Source organism: Coregonus lavaretus (assembly GCF_964263955.1).
Source record: "Coregonus lavaretus genome assembly, contig: HAP1_SCAFFOLD_340, whole genome shotgun sequence".
In the NCBI taxonomy this organism is placed as follows: domain Eukaryota; kingdom Metazoa; phylum Chordata; class Actinopteri; order Salmoniformes; family Salmonidae; genus Coregonus; species Coregonus lavaretus.
The window spans coordinates 228,312-254,571 of record NW_028166140.1 but is presented as its reverse complement, the minus strand read 5'-3'; the positions used below and the strand labels follow the sequence as shown (position 1 = coordinate 254,571).

The 26,260-nt window shown below is 44.7% G+C and overlaps 1 protein-coding gene across 1 annotated transcript; it reads left to right on the top strand.

Moving 5' to 3' along the window:
• Window positions 1–1,507: 1,507 nt before the first annotated feature.
• Window positions 1,508–26,260, top strand: LOC311115028 (hydroxysteroid dehydrogenase-like protein 2). Its single transcript, XM_084190245.1, has 10 exons — window positions 1,508–1,740; window positions 3,994–4,157; window positions 4,533–4,631; window positions 5,222–5,336; window positions 13,438–13,541; window positions 13,848–13,946; window positions 14,169–14,363; window positions 15,747–15,962; window positions 23,537–23,665; window positions 25,709–26,260. Exons 1-10 carry the CDS (start codon window positions 1,724–1,726, stop codon window positions 25,822–25,824), a joined length of 1,254 nt encoding a protein of 417 aa, XP_084046371.1. The 5' UTR covers window positions 1,508–1,723; the 3' UTR covers window positions 25,825–26,260.

The following is a 26,260-nucleotide window of genomic DNA, read 5'->3' as shown; positions in this document are numbered from 1 at the left end:
AGAGGAGAGGAGAGGAGAATACAAAAGGAAAATGAGAAGTAAAGTAGAAGTGGAATCTAGTAAATCCAAACCTAGTTCTGATTCTTATTTGGTCAGAGGTTTTGGATCGATGTTGTTACTTGTGAGAACCGTTTGAAGTCTTGATGAAAATTGTGGATGCGTTAGATAAAGTGGGCTTATTTAACATTTTTTTGTGTATCTATGGAACAGAAGGAGCGTGCTCTGCGCCTCAAGAAGATATCAGATTGGAATGTGTCGTGTGTGGATCTTTGAAGCAGGGCGCCTATCAAGGGTGTTATCTCTTGGGTGGCGCTAGAAGTAAATGAAAAGGATATACGTGAAGAATTGGATCAAGTGGTTGGTGCACAGCGACTGATCCGCATGGTGGATGGAGTGAGGAAGCCCTCTCCATCCATTCTAATGTTTTGTGATAAAGAGTCTCTCCCTTCTCACGTGTATTTGGGTTTTATGAGATTCCCTGTGAGAGCCTCCGTGCCCAAACCCATGCAGTGTGATAAATGCAGATAATTTGGTCATGTGTCAAGTGTATGTAGACGGGAGGAGTATCGTATGCCCGCTGAGCCTAAATGCTGCAATTGTGGTGGTGAACATGCACCCGATTTTTCTGAAGTGTCCTGTTAGGGTGACGGAGACGGAGGCGGTGTCCAGAATGTCTCCTATCCGGAGGCGGTGAGAAGAGTGGAAGAAAGGAGTGCAGTTGAAGAACCAATGGTAGCAGGAGTAGAGGCACCAGATGATGTTCCTTGTCAACGGAGGGATCCTGACATGTTGCCTGTTAAGAAGGTGGACTTTGTAGCGTTTATTGCATTGGTTATCGAACTGCGCAGCGCAAACAGACAGGAAATCTGAGAAGATAGGAAGGAGTGTTTTTTGGGAGTCAGGGATTTTACAGCAGAGGAATTACAAGGAATCCTGTCGATAAATGCTTCGTTCTCACAGGCACCTGAGCCTGTGTAGGGATGAGATTTGAACTGTGACTAAAGAAGTGGGAGTTAAAAAAAAAAACGTATGTTTTGTATTTTGTAGGATTTTGTAGGATTGTGTACTTTTGGTGGATAAAGTTGTGTGTGTGTCAACTGTAGGGGTGCCCATGTTGCTGGGGATTGGAAGTGTCCGGTGCGAGAGAGGCAGGTTGAGGTGGCCAGTGAGAGAGAGGCAGGTTGAGGTGGCCAGTGAGAGAGAGGCAGGTTGAGGTGGCCAGTGAGAGAGAGGCAGGTTGAGGTGGCCAGAGTCAGAGTAGTGCAGAAGGTGTCGTATGCTGAGGCAGTGAAGAGAGTAGAGGAGGATGGGTCAAGGGTGAGGGATCCTGAGAGGATCCCAGTGAGTTGTAGATTTGTGTCAGCACAGAGGGATAGGAAAGTATTTATTTTCCCCTTCCTTTTTATTTTTCTATCACAAATGTACCGTGATTGAACATACACTATCGCACAGTAGGTGGCGGCATGCACAAACAAACATGTGCGAACTCCATGATACCCAAGAAGAAGAAGAAGCAGAAGAAGCAGAAGAAGAAAACATCTCTAACTGGGGTAAAGGCCACTTTGCCTCTTTCATGCCGTGGCCAGCAGCTGTTTGACACATTGTTTCCGGCTAGTTTTAGCAAAGTTGGAACCGGTCTTGCTCCTGAACTGAACTGAATTGAATAGTCCGTTCACATACTCTGCATTAAAAACACATCTGCAGAGAAATCTGACGATTCAGAATGTTGCAAAACACAGGGTAAGTAACGTCAGCTAGCTAGCCCGCTAACGTTAGCCTCTTGGCTACATAACATAGTTGTCTAGTTTTCTCCTTCAAGCTTTTCGTAGATGAAGTCGGTGGCTGATTACTTTGCATGTAACTAATTAGCTAAGCTGTGAGCAAAACATATGACGAGCATTACGAAATACTTTTGTCCAGAACTTTGCACAAGCTGTGTTGAAATGTGGTTAACCAGGGTTAGCTTATAAGCAGGTCAGCTGGCTACGCAGTCCAACCAGCCAGACAGTGAACTTTTCTGTTTGTCTTTCACACGCATGATCTTATCCTGTACATATCACCGTTACAATGTGTACCTACTAGTTATGTAACGTTAGCTATGTATTTCAAACAGCTAGACTGAGATTGATTTGACTGGTTGTAAACTTAGCAGGTATTGTATCATGTCACACAAAGATCTGATGGGGAGGGAGTGAGATTCAGGGTAAAGGTCACTGGAGTGAAACAGACCAGGCCGGGGTTTGGGGTTTGAGAAGTCAATGAGAGAATTAAAAAATATATATTCCTTAGTAGTACATTTTCTCGAAATCTAAAGGCACAACCTAGATTCGACCCAATGTCTTAAGCAGTTGAACATGTTATTACTCCAACCTGGTGAAAGTGACAAACTGACACGTTTTAATTTTAGTCAAAAAACAACTTTTATATCGTCTTTGATTTGACGGGCCTGCACATGCGCACTTCGGCGAGAGACGACCTTAACCGTGTTTCTGCGCATGAGCAGTGGTAGCCAAAGTCGCCCATGACATCGCCTACAAGTGTGATCGGGGATTTGTATTGAAGAAGCAGTTTTGGCACATCTTCATACTGTACTGTCTTTGATAACACCTCCTCGTCGTTGAATGAATGACCTCGTCGTATTCTGCTAAATTGTTCCTGGTCCTTGAGTTCTAGCCAGAGTGACCATCTCTTTGTGCTATCATGCCAGCTCCTTTGCTGTCTGACAGACTGGCACGCAGGCAACTTGAATTGAATGAATGAATGAATTGTGTTAAAATCAGTTATATGGAACCCAACCCAACCCAGGTAGACTCTTGGTAGAATTCCACATGTTGCTTTCACTAATTGAGGAGACAAGGATGGAATTACCTCCCGGAAGGTGTTCCGTGTGGATTTATGCTTGATCTTCTCATTTCCTACATCCTGACCTATGTAGTACAATCTAGTGGCAGCGACAGTCCTGAACCTAGCCTCCTAGCCTGCAGAACAACTAGTGGCAGCAACAGTCCTGAACCTAGCCTCCTAGCCTGCAGAACAACTAGTGGCAGCGACAGTCCTGAACCTAGCCTCCTAGCCTGCAGAACAACTAGTGGCAGCGACAGTCCTGAACCTAGCCTCCTAGCCTGCAGAACAACCTAATCTAGTGGCAGCAACAGTCCTGAACCTAGCCTCCTAGCCTGCAGAACAACCTAATCTAGTGGCAGCAACAGTCCTGAACCTAGCCTCCTAGCCTGCAGAACAACTAGTGGCAGCGACAGTCCTGAACCTAGCCTCCTAGCCTGCAGAAGCAGCGACAGTCCTGAACCTAGCCTCCTAGCCTGCAGAAGCAGCAACAGTCCTGAACCTAGCCTCCTAGCCTGCAGAACAACCTAATCTAGTGGCAGCGACAGTCCTGAACCTAGCCTCCTAGCCTGCAGAACAACTAGTGGCAGCAACAGTCCTGAACCTAGCCTCCTAGCCTGCAGAACAACTAGTGGCAGCGACAGTCCTGAACCTAGCCTCCTAGCCTGCAGAACAACTAGTGGCAGCAACAGTCCTGAACCTAGCCTCCTAGCCTGCAGAACAACTAGTGGCAGCAACAGTCCTGAACCTAGCCTCCTAGCCTGCAGAACAACCTAATCTAGTGGCAGTGACAGTCCTGAACCTAGCCTCCTAGCCTGCAGAACCAACAGTCCTGAACCTAGCCTCCTAGCCTGCAGAAGCAGCAACAGTCCTGAACCTAGCCTCCTAGCCTGCAGAACAACTAGTGGCAGCGACAGTCCTGAACCTAGCCTCCTAGCCTGCAGAACCAACAGTCCTGAACCTAGCCTCCTAGCCTGCAGAACCAACAGTCCTGAACCTAGCCTCCTAGCCTCCTAGCCTGCAGAACAACTAGTGGCAGCGACAGTCCTGAACCTAGCCTCCTAGCCTGCAGAACCAACAGTCCTGAACCTAGCCTAGCCTAGCCTCCTAGCCTGCAGAACAACCTATTCCTTTGCTGTGTGTGAATTACAGAAAGCTAGCGGGACAAACCCTGTTCATTACAGGGGCAAGTCGTGGGATTGGGAAAGCCATCGCACTTAAAGCTGCCAGGGACGGTGCCAATGTCGTCATAGCCGCTAAAACCGCACAGGCCCACCCCAAACTACCTGGAACCATCTACACAGCTGCAGAAGAAAGTGAGTACAGCTTGACTTTAGCTTTTTGTTTTGTTTATTATGGCTTTAAGCTTGAAAGGCCTCCTGTAGCTCAGTTGGTAGAGCGTGGCGCTTGCAACGCCAGGGTTGCGGGTTCGATTCCCACGGGAGGGGCCAGTATGAAAAATGTATGCACTCACTAACTGTAAGTCGCTCTGGATAAGAGCGTCTGCTAAATGACTTAAAATGTAAATGTAAAACACGAAATGTTCACAGTTTTGACCGTCCTTTGACACGCAACGTTCTGTTTCTCATCCTTTAGCCCATCCCAGTTTACATTCTTGAGCTTCACGACTGCTAAAGTATGTGATAATAAGTACATTGGTATGTGTTGCTTATTCCTGTGTGTGTTGCTAGTCGAGGCATTGGGAGGCAAAGCGTTGCCTTGTATCGTAGACGTCAGAGATGAGAAGCAGATTGGAGATGCAGTGGAACAGGCCGTGCAGATGTTTGGAGGTGAGCAACAACAACAACAACAACAACAAGCCCCAAATGAATGGAAACGATAAGCACAGAATAACCAAGATAATCAGTCAATTAGACGGTGTTTAATATCGGTTAACACAGAACTAAAGTATTGCGTAATTGGTTGTCTGCTCCATTAAGTTCTGGGTCCATACGTTTTTAGAAGGGATTAAGAGATGCTAGAACCAGGAGCTCCACCCTCTCTGCAAGTTACTGGCCGAATGATCCCCTTCCCAAATTCAAAATATGCTAATACCTGCGAAATCGTGATTTGTCCAAATTTAAATAAGTGACGAAAAACTCGGAACATCGGAACTACAGCTGCTCGCTAGCCAACGCGTTCTGTTCTTTCCTGACCAATTCTACTGTACCAGTTATGTTTACGTAGATCTGTCCATGAGATTAAACTGTACTTATATTTTATTTTATATTTATTGTGGTTTAGGTGTATAGCTGGATCTATATGTCGTGGGACGTGATCTCGACCTTGAAATTAGTCTACTTTTGGAGGTCTGAAAAACATCTGACAGACTTTCATTTATGAATAAAATGTCCCTTTAACATGATACGTCTGTGTCCAGGTATTGATATCCTGGTGAACAATGCCAGTGCCATTAACCTGACGGGAACCCTGGAGACGCCCATGAAGAAAGTGGACCTTATGCTGGGGGTCAACCTCAGAGGAACCTATCTGACGTGAGTTCATTGGCCAAAACATACTAAACAGGATGGCCGGGTCAACTAGGCCTACATCTATGTAACCTTTTGATTGTGTGCTATTTGCAGTCTTGATTTCTTCTAGAAAACTCTTTAAGTATTGGTATTGGTAGCCTAGCGGTTAGAAGAGAGCCAGCAACCGGAGGGGTTGCCAGTTTGAATACCGGGTCTGGTGGATATCATCTTAGTACCTTTGTAATACAGGAATATCAGTTGACTACCTACAGTGAGGGAAAAACAGTATTTGATCCCCTGCTGATTTTGTACGTTTGCCCACTGACAAAGAAATGATCAGTCTGTAATTTTAATGTTAGGTTTATTTGAACAGTGAGAGACAGAATAGCAACAAAAAAATCCAGGAAAACGTATGTCAAAAATGTTATGAATTGATTTGCATTTTAATGAGGGAAATAAGTATTTGACCCCTCTGCAAAACATGACTTAGTACTTGGTGGCAAAACCCTTGTTGGCAATCACAGAGGTCAGACGTTTCTTGTAGTTGGCCACCAGGTTTGCACACATCTCAGGAGGGATTTTGTTCCACTCCTCTTTGCAGATCTTCTCCAAGTCATTAAGGTTTCGAGGCTGGCGTTTGGCAACTCGAACCTTCAGCTCCCTCCACAGATTTTCTATGGGATTAAGGTCTGGAGACTGGCTAGGCCACTCCAGGACCTTAATGTGCTTCTTCTTGAGCCACTTCTTTGTTGCCTTGGCCGGGTGTTTTGGGTCATTGCCATGCTGGAATACCCATCCACGACCCATTTTCAATGCCCTGGCTGAGGGAAGGAGGTTCTCACCCAAGATTTGACGGTACATGGCCCCGTCCATCGTCCCTTTGATGTGGTGAAGTTGTCCTGTCCCCTTAGCAGAAAAACACCCCCAACGCATAATGTTTCCACCTCCATGTTTGACGGTGGGGATGGTGTTCTTGGGGTCATAGGCAGCATTCCTCCTCCTCCAAACACGGCGAGTTGAGTTGATGCCAAAGAGCTCCATTTTGGTCTCATCTGACCACAACACTTTCACCCAGTTCTCCTCTGACTCATTCCGATGTTGGCAAACTTCAGACGGGCATGTATATGTGCTTTCTTGAGCAGGGGGACCTTGCGGGCGCTGCAGGATTTCAGTCCTTCACGCATAGTGTGTTACCAATTGTTTTCTTGGTGACTATGGTCCCAGCTGCCTTGAGATCATTGACAAGATCCTCCCGTGTAGTTCTGGGCTGATTCCTCACCGTTCTCATGATCATTGCAACTCCACGAGGTGAGATCTTGCATGGAGCCCCAGGCCGAGGGAGATTGACAGTTCTTTTGTGTTTTTTCCATTTGCAAATAATCGCACCAACTGTTGTCACCTTCTCACCAAGCTGCTTGGCGATGGTCTTGTAGCCCATTCCAGCCTTGTGTAGGTCAACAATCTTGTCCCTGACATCCTTGGAGAGCTCTTTGGTCTTGGCCATGGTGGAGATTTTGGAATCTGATTGATTGATTGCTTCTGTGGACAGGTGTCTTTTATACAGGTAACAAGCTGAGATTAGGAGCACTCCCTTTAAGAGTGTGCTCCTAATCTCAGCTCGTTACCTGTATAAAAGACACCCGGGAGCCAGAAATCTTTCTGATTGAGAGGGGGTCAAATACTTATTTCCCTCATTAAAATGCAAATCAATTTATAACATTTTTGACATGCGTTTTTCTGGATTTTTTTGTTGTTATTCTGTCTCTCACTGTTCAAATAAACCTACCATTAAAATTATAGACTGATCATTTCTTTGTCAGTGGGCAAATTTACAAAATCAGCAGGGGATCAAATACTTTTTTCCCTCAATATATTTAATACAGGGATATCAGCTGACTACCTTTGTAATACAGGGATATCAGCTTTTAACTGTGACTTGAGGTTAGTAGGGGTGCCAGGTAGGTCATGCCTACCAGAGAAAAGTTTGATTTCTCCTTTTATTTTGTGAGTTGGTCACATATGTCTGTGATGTCTACACCAAGGAAAATAAACTTTCCATAAACCCTTCAAAACATTAGAAATAACTTAAAAACAACTGTTTTTGCATTGGTTGTATTACCAAAATAAATGATCATACACAATAACATCACAATAATCTCAAAATAATATCTTAGGTTCACCTTGTAAATGTCCCGTACCGGTAAATGTCCCGTACCGGTAAATGTCCCGTACCGGTAAATGGTTGAGTGAACCCAACTGACCTCAGTCACGCAATTGTCCATTCATAAAGTAATGCATAACACCGGTCTCATTCATACAATCAGATTGCAATAAACTCCTGTTCCACACACAATAAAGGTTATCAGAAATCTCAGTAATCTTCACCTACAACACATAAACCAACACGGTGTAAATCACGTTAAAACAAATGAAATACCGGTTGTAGTCAGTGGGACAGTCAGTCAATCCAATCCGCCAAAACAGATCTCCAGCGGAGAAAGGCCACGGCGGTAAGTAGTCCAACAATATAAATGAGTAGATCCGATCCTCTCGCGACGCGGCTATAAAGCCCACTTTTTAAATGTAACGAAACAAACGGAGTAAAGGAGCTTCGGAACTGAGGGTTGAAACTTCCTCATTTGCACCACTTCCTCTTTTGCACCCCAACGTTTGCGCAGCTGATGCTGGCTATTTAATAGGGAATTAAAGGGGACGCGCCCCATTGGGAGGAGAAGCACAGACAGTTCAGACAAATTTGGGGCCCATCACACACCCCCTGGAAAAACCGACCAATGCCATGGAAGGCACATATTGGTCTGGGAAACCGAGAAAAGTTTCCTCACTTTCCTCCTCGAAGATATTCATGACTTTGCGGTGTTCACTCTCCTCAGCTGAGGGGTAACGGGCCTTCAAGTGTGAGACTTCTGGGTCTGGGAATACGAGAAAAGTCTCCATCACTTTCCTCTTCGAAGATATTCAGGACCTTACGCTGCTCAATCTCCTCCAATTCCTCAGCCAAGGGGTAATGAGCCTTAAGGCGTGAGACATGGACAACGCACATACAGTTGAAGTCGGAAGTTCACATAGACTTAGGTTGGAGTCATTAAAACTAGTTTTTCAACCACTCCACACATTTCTTGTTAACAAACTACTTTGTGCATGACACAAGTAATTTTTCCAACAATTGTTTACAGACAGATTATTTCACTTATAATTCACTGTATCACAATTCCAGTGGGTCAGAAGATTACATACACTAAATTGACTGTGCCTTTAAACAGCTTGGAAAATTCCAGAAAATGATGTCATGGCGTTAGAAGCTTCTGATAGTCAATTGGAGGTGTACCTGTGGATATATTTCAAGGCCTACCTTCAAACTCAGTGCCTCTTTGCTTGACATCATGGGAAAATCAAAAGAAATCAGCCAAAATCTTATAGAACATTTGTGGGCAGAACTGAAAAAGTGTGTGCGAGCAAGGAGGCCTACAAACCTGACTCAGTTACACCAGCTCTGTCAGGAGGAATGGGCCAAAATTCACCCAACTTATTGTGGGAAGCTTGTGGAAGGCTACCCGGAACATTTGACCCAAGTTAAACAATTTAAAAGCAATGCTACCAAATACTAATTGAGTGTATGTAAACTTCTGACCCACTGGGAATGTGATGAAAGAAATAAGTGATGAAAGAAATAAAAGCGGAAATAAATCATTCTCTTTAAATATATTTGGTTAAGGTGTATGTAAACGTCTGACTTCAACTGTATCTTCACCTGTGTCCTCCTTCACCGCTCAGTAGTTCAGAGGGACCATCTGGTCGTTGCCATTTAGGAGCAAGCTTGGCCGAGAATAATCTTTCAGCTTTTAAGTACGGATGGGAGCGTAGCAACACCCGATCACTGACCTGGAAGTAGCAATGGAGCCGGAGGTGATGGAAGCCGTTTTATGGGCTCCAATTGTGCCTCTTTCTGTGTTTTTTCGCGGCGTTTGCTACTTTGTTTCTGCCACCGTCTCCTATGACTGAAAAATAGCTTCTGAACATCAGAACAGCGATTACTCACCCTGGACTGGACGAATATTTTTTATTTTAACGAATCAGAAGGCAAAATATATACGGCTCCTCCCGGACCAGGCCCAAATCCCGTCATTCGCATGAAGAGGAGAAACTGATACAGGGGTGCAGATCCGGGTGCTTGGTGAGAATTAGTCGGCGAGTGGATAATCCTCCTTTTACCATCCGTCCTACTGGCGAACCTGCAATCACTGGAGAATAAACTGGATGAGCTCCGTTCCAGAATATCCTATCAATGGGACATTTTAAACTGTAATATTTTATGTTTTGGCTGAACAAGGACATGGATAATATACAGTTTGCTGGGTTTTCCGTGCATCAGCAAGACAGAACCGCAACCTCCGGTGAGACGAGGGGTGGTGGTTTGTGTCTCTTTGTCAACAACAGCTGGTGCGTGATCTCTAATATTAAGGAAGTCTCAAGGTTTTTTCTCACCTGAGGTAGAATACCTCATGATAAGCTGTAGACCACACTATTTACCAACAGTTCATCAATTTTTTCGTAGCTGTCTATTTACCACCACAAACTGATGCAGGCACTAAGACCGCACTCAACGAGCTTTAAGGCCATAAGCAAACGAGAATGTTGAATGAATGAGCACAGAAGCGGCGCTCCTAGTACTTTAATGCAGGGAAACTTAAACCCGTTTTACTTTAAAAAACGTCAATACATTTTAGCTCATTTCTACCAGCATGTCACGTGCAACCAGAACAACAACAAAAATACTCTAGACCATCTTTACTCCACACACAGAGACGTGTACAAAGCTCGCCCTCCATTTGGCAAATGTGACCATAATTCTATCCTCCTGATTCCTGCTTACAAGCACAAACTCAAGAAGGAAAGTACCAGTGACTCGCTCGATACGGAAGTGGTCCGATGACGCGGATGCTTTGCTACAGGACTGTTTCTCTAGCACAGACTGGAATATGTTCCGGGATTCATCCGATGGCATTGATGACTACACCACATCAGTCACCAGCTTCATCAATAAGAGGATCGATGACGTCGTCCCCACAGTGACCGTACATACATATCCCAACCAGAAGCCATGGATTACAGGCAACATCCGCACTGAGCTAAAGGCTAGAGCTGCCGCTTTCAAGGAGCGGGACACTAATCCGGATGCTTATAAGAAATCCCGCTATGCCCTCTGACGAACCATCAAACAGGCAAAGCATCAATACAGGACAAAGATCGAATCGTATTACACCGGCTCTGACGCTTGTCGGATGTGGCAGGGCTTGCAAACTATTAAAGATTACAATCGGAAACCCTGCCGCGAGCTGCCCAGTTACGCGAGCCTACCAGACAAACTAAATGCCTTCAATGCTCACTTCGAGGCAAGCAACACTGAACCATGCATGAGAGCACCAGCTGTTCCGGATGACTGTGTGATCACGCTCACCGTAGCCAATGTGAATAAGACCTTTAAACAGGTTAACATTCACAAGGCTGCAAGGCCAGACGGATTGCCAGGATGCGTACTCGGAGCATGCGCTGACCAACTGGAAAGTGTCTTCACTAACAATTTCAACCTCTCCCTGACCGAGTCTGTAATACCTACATGTTTTAAGCAGACCACCATAGTCTCTGTGCCCAAGAAGGCCAAGGTAACCTGCCTAAATGACTACCGCCATGTGGCACTCACGTCTGTTGCCATGAAGTGCTTTGAAAGGCTGGACATGGCTCACATCAACACCATCATCCCAGAAACCCTAGACCCACTCCAATTCGCATACTGCCCCAACAGATCCACAGATTACGCAATCTCCTTTGCACTCCACATTAACCTTTCCCACCTGGACCAAAGGAACACCTACGTGAGAATGCTATTCTTTGATTACAGCGTTCAACACCATAGTGCCCTCAAAGCTCATCACAGCTAAGGACCCTGGGACTAAACACCTCCCTCTGCAACTGGATCCTGGACTTCCTGATGGGATGCCCCCAGGTGGTATGGGTAAGAAACAACATCTGCCACACTGATCCTCAACACAGGGGCCTCTCAGGGGTGCGTGCTTAGTCCCCTCCTGTACTCCCTGTTCACCCACGACTGCTTGGCCACGCATGACTCCAACACCATCATTAAGTTTGCAGACGACACGACGGTGGTAGGCCTGATCATTGACAACGATGAGACAGCCTATAGGGAGGAGGTCAGAGACCTGGCCGTGTGGTGCCAGGACAACAACCTCTCCCTCAATGTGAGCAAGACAAAGGAGCTGATCGTGGACTACAGGAAAAGGGGGGCCGAGCGCGCCCCCATTCTCATCGACGGGGCTGTAGTGGAACAGGTTGAGAGCTTCTAGTTCCTTGGCGTCCACATCACTAACAAACTATCATGGTCTGAACACACCAAGACAGTCGTGAAGAGGGCACGACAACGCCTATTCCCCCTCAGGAGACAGAAAATATTTGGCATGGGTCCTCAGATCCTCAAAAAGTTTGACAGCTGCACCATAGAGAGCATCCTGACTGGTTGCATCACTGGCAACTGCTCGGCATCCGACCTCAAGGCGCTACAGAGGGTAGTGGGTACGGCCCAGTACATCACTGGGGCCCGAGCTTCCTGTCAGAGGAAGGTCCTAAAAATTGTCACACATTCCAGCCACCCTAGTCATAGACTATTCTCTCTGCTGTTGCACGGCAAGCGGTACCGGAGCGCCAAATCTAGGTCCAAAAGGCTCCTTAACAGCTTCTACCCCGAAGCCATAATACTCCTAAACAGTTAATCAAATGGCTACCCAGACTATTTGCATTGACCCCCCCCCCCCCCCCCCTACGTTACTGCGACTCTCTGTTTATTATTATCCATAGTCTCTTTACCCCTACCCACGTGGACGTATTACCTGGACTAACCTGGACCCTCACACATTGTCTGGGTACCTGTATATAGCCTCGTTATTACCTGGTACTTCCTGTATATAGCCTCGTTATTACCTGGTACTTCCTGTATATAGCCTCGTTATTACCTGGTACTTCCTGTATATAGCCTCGTTATTACCTGGTACTTCCTGTATATAGCCTCGTTATTACCTGGTACTTCCTGTATATAGCCTCGTTATTACCTGGTACTTCCCATATATAGCCTCGTTATTACCTGGTACTTCCTGTATATACCCTCGTTATTGTTATTTTATTTTGTTACTTTTTATTTTATTTTTCGTTATTTGATTGTTCCTTTTTTTCGGTCCACCACATCTGAGTTATTCCAACAGCCTTAACTCCTCTGGCTGTTCCAGCTGAGCTCTTCTTATTGCCTGTAAAAGGAGATCATCAGCAGGATTACCAGGGGCTAGCTGTACCGGAGGATTACCAGGGGCTAGCTGTACCGGAGGATTACCAGGGGCTAGCTGTACCGGAGGATTACCAGGGGCTAGCTGTACCGGAGGATTACCAGGGGCTAGCTGTACCGGAGGATTACCAGGGGCTAGCTGTACCGGAGGATTACCAGGGGCTAGCTGTACCGGAGGATTACCAAGGGCTAGCTGTACCGGAGGATTACCAGGGGCTAGCTGTACCGGAGGATGACCAGGGGCTAGCTGTACCGGAGGATTACCAAGGGCTAGCTGTACCGGAGGATTACCAGGGGCTAGCTGTACCGGAGCAACGGCAGAGAAGACCGCCGCACTTGGACCCCAATCATGTAACTTCGTAGTTTCTGCTTGGAAGACATGCTTCTTGCTTTGTGTGGAAACCAGTAGCAATTGTGTGCCATGTCAATCTGGACACCACTGAAGTACATGAAATCAATTCCCAGGTTACGACAGGTTACAGAGGCAGAACTCCATCCGACGACAATGTTTCAACCTGATGAAGACCTAATGGTTGAAAATGTCTTTGCAAGAAACTTTTTTTGTCAACTTGACTAATAAACACTTCTGTCTTTTTCCAAGTTAATTTTGTCTCAATGTATTTGTGCTTTTTTTATTTTATTTTTTTATTCTGACTTTAGATTGACGTGAGCATGCTTTTAATATTTTTTACCTGTATATTGGTTGAACCCTCCTGAAGAAGCCTTTCTGAATAATGTATTTCTGAATTGTTTTCCCAGGTCTAAACTGTGCATCCCACATCTGTTGAAGAGTAAAAACCCTCACATCCTCAACCTCAGCCCACCGCTGAACCTCAACCCCATCTGGTTCAAAAACCACTCAGGTAAGGAAGGCTTCATCCGCTGTCTGGCTGAGGCCTTCTTCCCAAAGTGTGCACTTCCCTTCACTGATTTTAAAAGGAAAATGGCGGGTATAAGAAAAATGGTGGGAACTCCCTCTAGCCCCTGCCTCCACCAATCCAATGCTTTTAGATTTGTGGGATGTAGTGAACAAGTGTACACTTCAGGAGAAAGGAGAGATTGTTGGGACTCACCCTCTATGTTTTCTATGCACCGAGAAAGATCTTGTTTTCAAAATCACCGACTTGTGTTTTAACCTGTTCTTCTTTTTTTTTGATGGTTCCCTTTAGCATACACAATGGCCAAGTATGGCATGTCCATGTGTGTTCTGGGCATGGCTGAGGAGTTCAGAGGGTCCATCGCTGTCAATGCCTTATGGCCCAAGACGGGTACGTGTTGAACGATGCCATTCCACCGTATAACCAGTTTTAACGACCCAGAGTAGACATGAGCAGACTAGTTTGTCAGTTAAATGTCACTTTGTCATCTGGAATCCTATCAGTGCTTTCTAAATAACTTCCTATGTGCGATACGTATGTATTTTGAAGTAATCGAATAAAACTCATTATAAAACGTTATTTCTTCCCTGAATGTTGCGCCCTCTCCTCCAGCCATCCAGACTGCTGCTATGGACATGCTGGGGGGCGCGGACGTGGGAAAGCAGTGTCGTAAAGTTGACATCATGTCAGACGCAGCCTACGCCATCTTCAGTAAGCCTCCCAGCTACACCGGGAACTTTGTCATCGACGAGGAAATTCTGAAGACCGAGGGCATTAAAGACTTCGACATATACGCCGTCGCACCAGGTACAGTAGACCTAGTGGAGACGTACAGTTAAAGTCGGAAGTTCACATAGACTTAGGTCGGAGTCATTAAAACCCGTTTTTTCAACCACTCCACACATTTCTTGTTAACAAACTATAGTTTTGGCAAGTCGGCTTTGTGCATGACACAAGTAATTTTTCCAACAATTGTTTACAGACAGATTATTTCACTTATAATTCACTGTATCACAATTCCAGTGGGTCAGAAGTTTACATACACTAAGTTGACTGTGTCTTTTAAACAGCTTGGAAATTCCAGAAAATGATGCCATGGCTTTAGAAGCTTCTGATAGGCTAATTGACATCATTTGAGTCAATTGGAGGTGTGCCTGTGGATGTATTTCAAGGCCTACCTTTAAACTCAGTGCCTCTTTGCTTGACATCATGGGAAAAATCAAAATAAATCAGACAAGACCTCAGAAAAAAATTGTAGACCTCCACAAGTCTGTTTCATCCTTGGGAGCAATTTCCAAACGCCTGAAGGTACCACGTTGCGAGCTACAGAGGTGTTTGTCAGACCATGAGATGTCCCGAAAATCAGTTTGGCCTATAAACTAGTATGACCACTCTATGGAAAGATCCGACTCTCACGAACACGATGGTGGTCTCCATCTTGTTCTACGACCCCCAACAGGTGTCACGGGACTCGTCTGACGGTAACCAGGACCGGTTTTTAAAATGATTGAAAGTATGGAGGTCGTTTTGTGCCTACCCAAAACATTTGGGATTTGGTACTTAAGGCCAAATTCAATATTATCAAATATTTTTTATATATATATTCTTTTGATACATAAAGGGGTCCTAAAGTTCAAAATCAAATATCTAAATGATCCATGATATGACCATCTTAAAACAATTCCATATGTCAGCTCCCCTCCCCTCCACTCCACCCCAACATCTTAGACTCTCGATCATTTTAAAGATGGTGTGGTTATGGTGTCCACAGAGCATAGATGTGGTAATCAATCAATCAAGCACATTTATTTTATAAAGCCATTTTCACATCAGCAGTTGTCACAAAGTGCTTTACAGATACCCATCCAAGCAATGATGCAGAAGCAGAGTGGAAAAACTTTTTTTTTTTTTTTTTTTTTTTCTTTGATATTTTTATCTTTTTACTGTTTGCGTTATTTTTTTTATTTTATTTTTTTTTTCTCTTTTTTGGGGGGAATGGATCAGCTTAATATTGCAGATATATTGTATCTTCTATCAATGTAATTGCCTGGTCTGCAGAGTGGAAAAACTTGCTTGGAAGGCAGGAACTTAGGATGAAACCTAAAGAGCAACCAGGCTCCGAGGGGTGGCCAGTCTTCTTCTGGCTGTACCGGGTGGTTATGGTAATGGTGTGTCTCTGTGTGACCACAGGTAATGCACTGCTCCCGGACTTCTTCCTGGATGAGGCTGAGGCTCTGGTGCAGAACATGGGGGATCAGGTTGTCATCCCAGTGGTAAAGGGTGACAAACCCAGCGCTGCGTGGGCCACCAGTGGGCCCATAGCGGAAACATTCAATATCATCAAGGGAGTCCTCAACCCTGACATTGTGAAATCCACTGGAGGAGTCTACAAGTTCGACCTGTCTGGTAAGAAACTTATTTTCAGCGTTGTATGAATGTTGTTTGTAATGGTGAACATATAGTGAATATAATGGTGAATATACTCACCGGACAGTTTATTAGGTACACACATCCAGTACCGGGTCAGACCCCTCTTTGTCTCCAGAACAGCCTGAATTCTTCGGGGAATGGATTCTACAAGATGTCGGAAACGTTCCACAGGGATGTTGGTCCATGCTGACACGATGGCATCAGGCAGTTGCTGCAGATTGGACGGCGGTACATTCATGCTGCGAACAGCCCGTTCCATGTCATCCCAAAGATACTCGATTGGGTTGAGGTCTGGGGACTGTGCAGGCCACTCGAGTAAACTGAACTCGCTGTCATGTTCCAGGTAATGATAGGAGTGGAACCCGGTGTGGTCGTCTGCTGCAATAGCCCGTCCGTGACAAGGATCTACGAGTTGTGCGTTCTGAGATGCCGTTCTGTACACCACTGTTGTACTGTGCCGTTATTTGCCTGTTTGTGGCCCGCCTGTTAGCTTACATGATTCTTGTCATTCTCCTTCGACCTCTCTAATAAACCAGCTGTTTTCGCCCACAGGACTGGCGCTGTCTGGGTGTTTTTTGTTTTCGCACCATTCTCGGTAAACCCTAGAAACTGTCGTGCGTGAAAAGCCCAGGAGGGCGGCAGTTTCTGAGATACTGGATTCAGCACCTGGCACAGATCATACCAAGCTCAAAGTAACTTATAGTGTATTCGGAAAGTATTCAGACCCCTTGACTTTTTCCACATTTTGTTACGTTACAGCCTTATTCTAAAATGGATTAAATTGTTTTTTCCCCTCATCAGTCTACACACAATACCCCATAATGACAAAGCAAAGTTTTTGCTAATTTATTAAATATAAAAAACTGAAATATCACATTAACATAAGTATTCAGACCCTTTACTCAGTACTTTGTTGAAGCACCTTTGGCAGCGATTACAGCCTCAAGTCTTCTTGGGTATGACGCTACAAGCTTGGCACACCTGTATTCGGGGAGTTTCTCCCATTCTTCTCTGCAGATCGTCTCAAGCTATGTCAGGTTGGATGGGGAGCGTCGCTGCACAGCTATTTTTAGGTCTCTCCAGAGATGTTCGATCGGTTTCAAGTCGGCTCTGGCTGGGCCACTCAAGGACATTCAGAGACTTGTCCCGAAGCCACTCTTGCATTGTCTTGGCTGTGTGCTTAGGGTTGTTGTCCTGTTGGAAGGTGAACCTTCGCCCCAGTCTGAGGTCCTGAACGCTCTGGAGCAGGTTTTCATCAAGGATCTCTCTGTACTTTGCTCTGTTCATCTTTCTCTCGATCCTGACTAGTCTCCATGTCCCTGCCACTGAAAAACATCCCCACAGCATGATGCTGCCACCACCATGCTTCACCGTAGGGATGGTATTGGCCAGGTGATAAGCGGTGCCTGGTTTTCTCCAGACCTAACGCTTGGCATTCAGGCCAAAGAGTTCAATCGTGGTTTAATAAAATCAAATTATATTTTGCCACATGCACCTTACAGTGAAATGCTTATTTACAAGCCCTAAACCAACAATGCAGTTTTAAGAAAAAAAGTGTTAAGTAAAAAATATAAATAATTAAAGAGCAGCAGTAAAATAAAATAAAAGTAGGGAGGCTATATACAGGGGGGTACCGGTACAGAGTCAATGTTCGGGGGCACCGGTTAGTCGAGGTAATATGTACATGTGGGTAGAGTTAAAGTGACTATTCATAGATAATAAACAGAGTAGCAGCAGCGTAAAAGAGGGGGTGGGGTGGGGTGGGGGGGACAATGCAAATAGTCCGGGTAGCCATGATTAGCTGTTCAGGAGTCTTATGGCTTGGGGGTAGAAGCTGTTAAGAAGCCTTTTGGACCTAGACTTGGCGCTCCGGTACCGCTTGCCGTGCGGTAGCAGAGAGAGCAGTCTATGACTAGGGTGACTGGAGTCTTTTACAATTTTTAGGGCCTTCCTCTGACACCGCCTGGTATAGAGGTCTTGGATGGCAGGAAGCTTGGCCCCAGTGATGTACTGGGCCGTACGCACTACCCTCTGTAGTCATTTAGGCAGGTTATCTATGTGTCCTTGGGCACAGGGACTATTGTGGTCTGCTTGAAACATGTTGGTATTACAGACATAGTCAGGGACATGTTGAAAATGTCAGTGAAGACACCAATTGGTCAGCGCATGCTCGGAGTACACGTCCTGGTAATCCGTCTGGCCCTGCGGCCTTGTGAATGTTGACCTGCTTAAAAGTCTTACTCACATCGGCTACGGAGAGCTTGATCACATAGTCATCCGGAACAGCTGGTGCTCTCATGCATGCTTCAGTGTTGCTTGCCTCGAAGTGAGCATAGAAGTGGTTTAGCTCATCTGGTAGGCTCGTGTCACTGGGCAGCTCGCGTCTGTGCTTCCCTTTTGTAGTCTGTAATAGTTTGCAAGCCCTGCCACATCCAACGAGCGTCGAAGCCGGTGTAGTATGATTCAATCTTAGTCCTGTATTGACTCTTTGCCTGTTTGATGGTTCGTCGGAGGGCATAGCGGGATTTCTTATAAGCGTCCGGGTTAGAGTCCCGCTCCTTGAAAGCGGCAGCTCTACCCTTTAGCTCAGTGCGGATGTTGCCTGTAATCCATGGCTTCTGGTTGGGGTATGTACGTACGGTCACTGTGGGGACGACATCAGCGTTTTCCTGTTTGCACTCAATGAGCTGTATAAGGCCATAAGCAATCTTAGTGGTGGTAAATAGACAGCTATGAAAAATGTTATGCACCAGCTGTTGTTTACAAATACACACAGACCGCCACCCCTTGTCTTACCGGAGTCAGCCGTTCTATCCTGCCGATGTAGCGTATAGCCCGCTAGCTGTATGTTATCCATGTCGTCGTTCAGCCACGACTCGGTGAAACATAAAATATTACAGTTTTTAATGTCCCGTTGGTAGGATATCCGTAATCTTAAGTCGTCCAATTTGTTTTCAAATGATTGAACGTTGGCTAATAGGATTGATGGAAGAGGCAGCTTGCTCGCTCGCCGTCGGATCCTTACAAGGCACCACGACCTACGTCCACGATATCTCTATCTCCTGCGAATGACGGGGATTTGGGCCTTGTCGGGTGTCTGTAGAATATACTTCGCATCCGACTCGTTGAAGAAAGAAATCTTCGTCCAATACGAGGTGAGTAATCGCTGTCCTGATATCCAGACGAGACGGTGGCAGAAACATTATGTACAAAATAAATTACAAATAACGTGAAAAAACACATATTAGCACAATTGGTTAGAGGGCTGTAAAACGGCAGCCATCTCCTCCGGCACCATTCAGACTAGAGAATCTTGTTTCTCATGGTCTGAGTCCTTTAGGGGCCTTTTGGCAAACTCCAAGCGGGCTGTCATGTACCTTTTACTGAGGAGTGGCTTCCGTCTGGCTACTCTACCATAAAGGCCTGATTGGTGAAGTGCTGCAGAGATGGTTGTCATTCTGGAAGGTTCTCCCATCTCCACAGAGGAACTGTAGAGCTCTGTCGGAATGACCATCGGGTTCTTGGTCACCTCCCTGACCAAGGCCCTTCTCCCCCGATTGCTCAGTTTGGCCGGGCGGCCAGCTCTAGGAAGAGTCTTGGTGGTTGCAAACTTCTTCCATTTAAAGAATGATGGAGGCCACTGTTCTTGGGGACCTTCAATGCTGCAGACATTTTCTGGTACCCTTCCCCAGATCTGTGCTTCAACACAATCCTGTCTCCGAGCTCTACGGACAATTCCTTCGACCTCATGGCTTGGGTTTTGCTCTGACATGCACTGTCAACTGTGGGACCTTATAGACAGGTGTGTGCCTTTCCAAATCATGTCCAATCAATTGACTTTACCAGAGGTGGACTCAAATCAAGTTGTACAAACATCTCAAGGATGATCAATGGAAATAGGATGCACCTGAGCTCAATTTCGAGTCTCATTGCAGAGGGTCTAAATACTTATGTAAATAAGGTATTTCTTTTTTTAAATGTTGAATTCATTTTCAGAAATGTCTAAACCTGTTTTCGCTTTGTCATTATGGGGTATTGTGTGTAGATTGATGAGGATTTTTTATTTATTTAATCCATTTTAGAATAAGGCTGTAATGTAACAAAATGTAGAAAAAGGGAAGGGGTATGAGTACTTTCCGACCCTAGGACTGGCAACTAGGTGTTAGGGTAAGTTTACCTATTAACCAAAATCTACTTTTAAACATTTCCAATGTTTTTTAAAGAAAAGTAGAGAGAACATGAAAATGACTTTACTTACAACTGTTCTTAATAAGACTAAAATACCCTTTAAACCCATGGGTGTTCCAAATAAGCCCACCTTATACTCCACTCGCCGTGTTTGGAGGAAGAAGAAGGACGAGTACAACCCCAAGAACACCATCCCAACCATGAAGCATGGAGGTGGAAACATCATTCTTTGGGGATGCTTTTCTGCAAAGGGGACAGGACGACTGCACCATATTGAGGGGAGGATGGATGGGGCCCTCAGTAAGAGCATTGAAGATGGGTCGTGGCTGGGTCTTCCAGTATGACAACGACCCGAAACACACAGCCAGGGCAACTAAGGAGTGGCTCCGTAAGAAGCATCTCAATGTCCTGGAGTGGCCTAGCCAGTCTCCAGACCTGAACCCAATAGAAAATCTTTGGAGGGAGCTGAAAGTCCGTATTGCCCAGCGACAGCCCCGAAACCTGAAGGATCTGGAGAAGGTCTGTATGGAGGAGTGGGCCAAAATCCCTGCTGCAGTGTGTGCAAACCTGGTCAAGACCTACAGGAAACGTATGATCTCTGTAATTGCAAACAAAGCTTTCTGTACCAAATATTAAGTTCTGCTTTTCTGATGTATCAAATACTTATGTCATGCAATAAAATGCAAATTATTTACTTAAAAATCATACAATGTGATTTTCTAGATTTTTGTTTTAGATTCCGTCTCTCACAGTTGAAGTGTACCTATGATAAAAATTACAGACCTCTACATGCGTTGTAAGTAGGAAAACATGCAAAATCGTCAGTGTATCAAATACTTGTTCTCCCCACTGTATACACAATGGACTACAATATTATGTAAGGTTAGTATTGATCATATTGAACAATATTGATTTATCGTGTTATTTATGCTACTGTACCCTTTAAGCCCACCTGAGATAAATGTAAAATATACAGAAATGGCACCTATGTATAACAATACATGGTTCATTTTTGTGTTTGACGAAATACAATGCTATTTCTCTGTAAACAAATTAACAACAGACTTTCAGCATGCTTATAGAGAAGGGCATTCAACATGTACTGCACTGACACAAATGACTGATGATTGGTTGAAAGAAATTGATAGTAAGAAGATTGTGGGAGCTGTACTGTTAGATTTCAGTGCAGCCTTTGATATTATTGACCATAACCTGTTGTTGAGAAAACGTATGTTATGGCTTTTCAACCTCTGCCATATCGTGGATTCAGAGCTATTCTATCTAATAGAACTCAAAGGGTTTTCTTTAATGGAAGCTTCTCTAATGTCAAACGTACAGTGTGGTGTACCGCAGGGCAGCTCTCTAGGCCCTCTACTTTTCTATTTTTACCAATGACCTGCCACTGGCATTAAACAATGCATGTGTGTCCATGTATGCTGATGATTCAACCATATACGTATCAGCAACCACAGCTAATTAAGTCACTTAACAGAGTTATAGTCTGTTTGGAATAGGTGGCCAGTAATAAACTGGTCCTGAACATCTCTAAAACTAAGAGCATTGTATTTGGTACAAATCATTCTGGAATTTCTAGACCTCAGCTGAATCTGGTAATGAATGGTGTGGCTGTTGAACAAGTTGAGGAGACTAAATTACTTAGTTTACAATCTAAGGTAACACCATCATGGTCAAAACATATAGATTAAATGGTTGTAAAGATGGGGAGAGGTCTGTCCATAATAAAGAGATGCTCTCCTTTTTTGACACCACACTCCACAAAGCAAGTCCTGCAGACTCTAGTTTAGTCTGATCTTGATTATTCTCCAGTCGTGTGATCCAGTGCTGCAAGGAAAGACCTAGTTAAGATGCAGCTGGTCCAGAACAGAGCAGGACCTAGTTAAGCTGCAGCTGGCCCAGAACAGAGCAGGACCTAGTTAAGCTGCAGCTGGTCCAGAACAGAGCAGGACCTAGTTAAGCTGCAGCTGGCCCAGAACAGAACAGGACCTAGTTAAGCTGCAGCTGGTCCAGAACAGAGCAGGACCTAGTTAAGCTGCAGCTGGCCCAGAACAGAGCAGGACCTAGTTAAGCTGCAGCTGGCCCAGAACAGAGCGGCACGTCTTGCTCTTCATTGTAATCAGAGGGCTGATATTAATACTATGCATGCCAGTCTCTCTTGGCTAAGAGTTGAGGAGAGATTGACTGCATCACTTATTGTTTTTATAAGAAACATTGTGTTGAAAATTAAAAATTGTTTGCATAGTCAACTTACACACAGCACTGACTCACACGTTTACCCCACCAGACATGCCACCAGGGATATTTTCACAGTCCCCAGGTCCAGAACAAATTCAAGGAAACGTACAGTATTATACAGACCCATGAGTGCAAAGAACTCCCTTCCGTCTTATATAGCGCAAGTGAACAGCAAACCTGGTTTCAAAAAACAAATAAAGCAACACCTCACGGCACAACGCGTCTCCCCCATGTGACCTACTTGTTGCGTGTATGTACTGAAATATATCTGTAACTGATAGATGCACACATCTGTTGCTAATGGGGATTTTAATCAAATCAATTCACAGTATAAAATAAGACAAAATGCATTTTAAAATGTAAGATCACCAGGTGTTGCTACCGTGGGACTGTCACATGCAGGCACAACTGCTAGCATGAAAAACCCACATTTTCAATTGGCAAGAAATTGCATATTTCATGGGCATTAATTAGTATTTGGTGCATATCAGCACATGCATCTCTTAATTTTATGATCACTTATCTGAGCATGTACTCAAAATATTACATGTTTTTCTCTGATAGTCGCCTCCACACAAGCTTTGAAATGGGCCAGTAGTGGGAACTTACACAGAACTGTCAATAACGTAATAATAAAACATCTGATTGGCTTAGAATAAAAACTGTTATGGATATAATAACCACATGAACTGGTTGAAACATTCAAACAGCAGAAAATGTTGATTTTTTTACTTGTTTGAATTCAAAGATGGAAGTGGGCTTAATGGGTAGCTACGCGGGCGTAATGGGAACGTGGCCGTAATGGGAACGTGGCCGTAATGGGAACGTGGCCGTAATGGGAACGTGGCCGTAATGGGAACGTGGGCGTAATGGGAACGTGGCCGTAATGGGTACGTGGCCGTAATGGGTACGTGGCCGTAATGGGAACGTGGCCGTAATGGGAACGTGGGCGTAATGGGTACTTACTCTACTCCCTTGTTTCATTACACTTGGGAGAGAATGCAGGCTACTCTGAAAGTCATTAATGTTTTGTGTTGATGGACTGTCAGTAGGCTCCATTTTGTTGGTGTGTTGGGGAGTCTATAGTAGTGTGTGTCTGTGTGTTCCAGGTGAGAATGCAGGAGTGTGGTTCATTGACATGAAGAACGGAGGGGGCAGTGCAGGTAGCGGAGAGCCCCCTGTCAAAGCTGACGTGGTCATGACCATGGACAGTGCTGACTTCACCAAGATGTTTGCAGGTTAGTGACTGACTGGATAGCTGGGTCGCGTTCATTAGGCACGAAACGGATGAAAACAGAACTGAAACGGGGAGGGAATACCTGCCAGTACCTGGATCGTATTCACCATAGCAAACCATTTTGCAACATTTGGTTCCTAGTGTATATGACTCTTCTGTTTTCTGTTGGCCTGATGAACACGACCCTGTTTGCTTTTCTCATTAATTATTTCTTTGCCACTATAGTTCTCTCAGTAGTGATACACATTGTGCTGCTTTCTTCATGTTGTGGTGCTCTCTCATTAGTAACATGTTGTGGTGCTCTCTCTCATTAGTAACATGTTGTGGTGCTCTCTCATTAGTAACATGTTGTGGTGCTCTCTCTCATTAGTAACATGTTGTGGCGCTCTCTCATTAGTAACATGTTGTGGTGCTCTCTCATTAGTAACATGTTGTGGTGCTCTCTCTCATTAGTAACATGTTGTGGCGCTCTCTCATTAGTAACATGTTGTGGTGCTCTCTCTCATTAGTAACATGTTGTGGCGCTCTCTCATTAGTAACATGTTGTGGTGCTCTCTCTCATTAGTAACATGTTGTGGTGCTCTCTCATTAGTAACATGTTGTGGCGCTCTCTCATTAGTAACATGTTGTGGTGCTCTCTCTCATTAGTAACATGTTGTGGTGCTCTCTCATTAGTAACATGTTGTGGTGCTCTCTCATTAGTAACATGTTGTGGCGCTCTCTCATTAGTAACATGTTGTGGTGCTCTCTCTCATTAGTAACATGTTGTGGCGCTCTCTCATTAGTAACATGTTGTGGTGCTCTCTCTCATTAGTAACATGTTGTGGCGCTCTCTCATTAGTAACATGTTGTGGTGCTCTCTCTCATTAGTAACATGTTGTGGTGCTCTCTCTCATTAGTAACATGTGGTGCTCTCATTAGTAACATGTGGTGCTCTCATTAGTAACATGTTGTGGTGCTCTCTCTCATTAGTAACATGTTGTGGTGTTCTCTCTCATTAGTAACATGTTGTGGTGCTCTCTCTCATTAGTAACATGTTGTGGTGCTCTCTCTCATTAGTAACATGTTGTGGTGCTCTCTCTCATTAGTAACATGTTGTGGTGCTCTCTCTCATTAGTAACATGTTGTGGTGCTCTCTCTCATTAGTAGCATGTTGTGGCGCTCTCTCATTAGTAACATGTTGTGGTGCTCTCTCATTAGTAACATGTTGTGGCGCTCTCTCATTAGTAACATGTTGTGGTGCTCTCTCTCATTAGTAACATGTTGTGGCGCTCTCTCATTAGTAACATGTTGTGGTGCTCTCTCTCATTAGTAACATGTTGTGGTGCTCTCTCATTAGTAACATGTTGTGGTGCTCTCTCATTAGTAACATGTTGTGGCGCTCTCTCATTAGTAACATGTTGTGGTGCTCTCTCTCATTAGTAACATGTTGTGGCGCTCTCTCATTAGTAACATGTTGTGGTGCTCTCTCTCATTAGTAACATGTTGTGGCGCTCTCTCATTAGTAACATGTTGTGGTGCTCTCTCTCATTAGTAACATGTTGTGGTGCTCTCTCTCATTAGTAACATGTGGTGCTCTCATTAGTAACATGTGGTGCTCTCATTAGTAACATGTTGTGGTGCTCTCTCTCATTAGTAACATGTTGTGGTGTTCTCTCTCATTAGTAACATGTTGTGGTGCTCTCTCTCATTAGTAACATGTTGTGGTGCTCTCTCTCATTAGTAACATGTTGTGGTGCTCTCTCTCATTAGTAACATGTTGTGGTGCTCTCTCTCATTAGTAACATGTTGTGGTGCTCTCTCTCATTAGTAGCATGTTGTGGCGCTCTCTCATTAGTAACATGTGGTGCTCTCATTAGTAACATGTGGTGCTCTCATTAGTAACATGTGGTGCTCTCATTAGGAACATGTTGTGGTGCTCTCTCTCATTAGTAACATGTTGTGGTGCTCTCTCATATTAGTAACATGTTGTGGTGCTCTCTCATTAGTAACATGTTGTGGTGCTCTCTCATATTAGTAACATGTTGTGGTGCTCTCCCTCCAGGCAAACTAAAGCCCACCATGGCCTTCATGTCAGGGAAGCTGAGGATTAAAGGAGACATGACCCTGGCTATCAAGATGGAGAAGATGATGTCCATGATGAAGAAGTCTAAACTCTAAATTATAACTGTGAGAATGGCTGTGTCTGAAAGGGCACCCTATTCACTTATTTGGTGCCTTCAAGACAACTGGGAACTCAACAAAAATCATATCAGACTGTTTAAAATCCTGATGGTGAGATCTTCAGGTCAGAGAATTCGGAGCTCTGGGATGATGCCCAAAGTTGGATGATCGAAAGATTCTTTTCCCAGTCTGAGCTGGGGTTTTTTCCAGAGTTCCCAGTTGTCTTGAACGCACTGAATTCGGACATTGTAGATGTCCAAGTTCCGAGTTGTCTAAAATAGTGCACTATAGAGGGAATAGTGTGCCATTGGGACATACCCAGAATGTCTAATGAATGTGCAGTTTTCTTCCTCTAAATGGGTGTAATAAAGAATGAACTGTCCACCTCCTTTTCTAACATGCGGTTTCTAATAAACCAGTTGCTCTAATTGTA

What these genes read in the sequence shown, in the direction of transcription:
- LOC311115028 (XM_084190245.1), top strand. An exon ending in CTCAGAGGAACCTATCTGAC is followed by an intron (nt 5,337 to 13,437) that starts GTGAGTTCATTG and finishes TTGTTTTCCCAG; the next exon opens with GTCTAAACTGTGCATCCCAC. An exon ending in CTTCACCAAGATGTTTGCAG is followed by an intron (nt 23,666 to 25,708) that starts GTTAGTGACTGA and finishes CTCTCCCTCCAG; the next exon opens with GCAAACTAAAGCCCACCATG.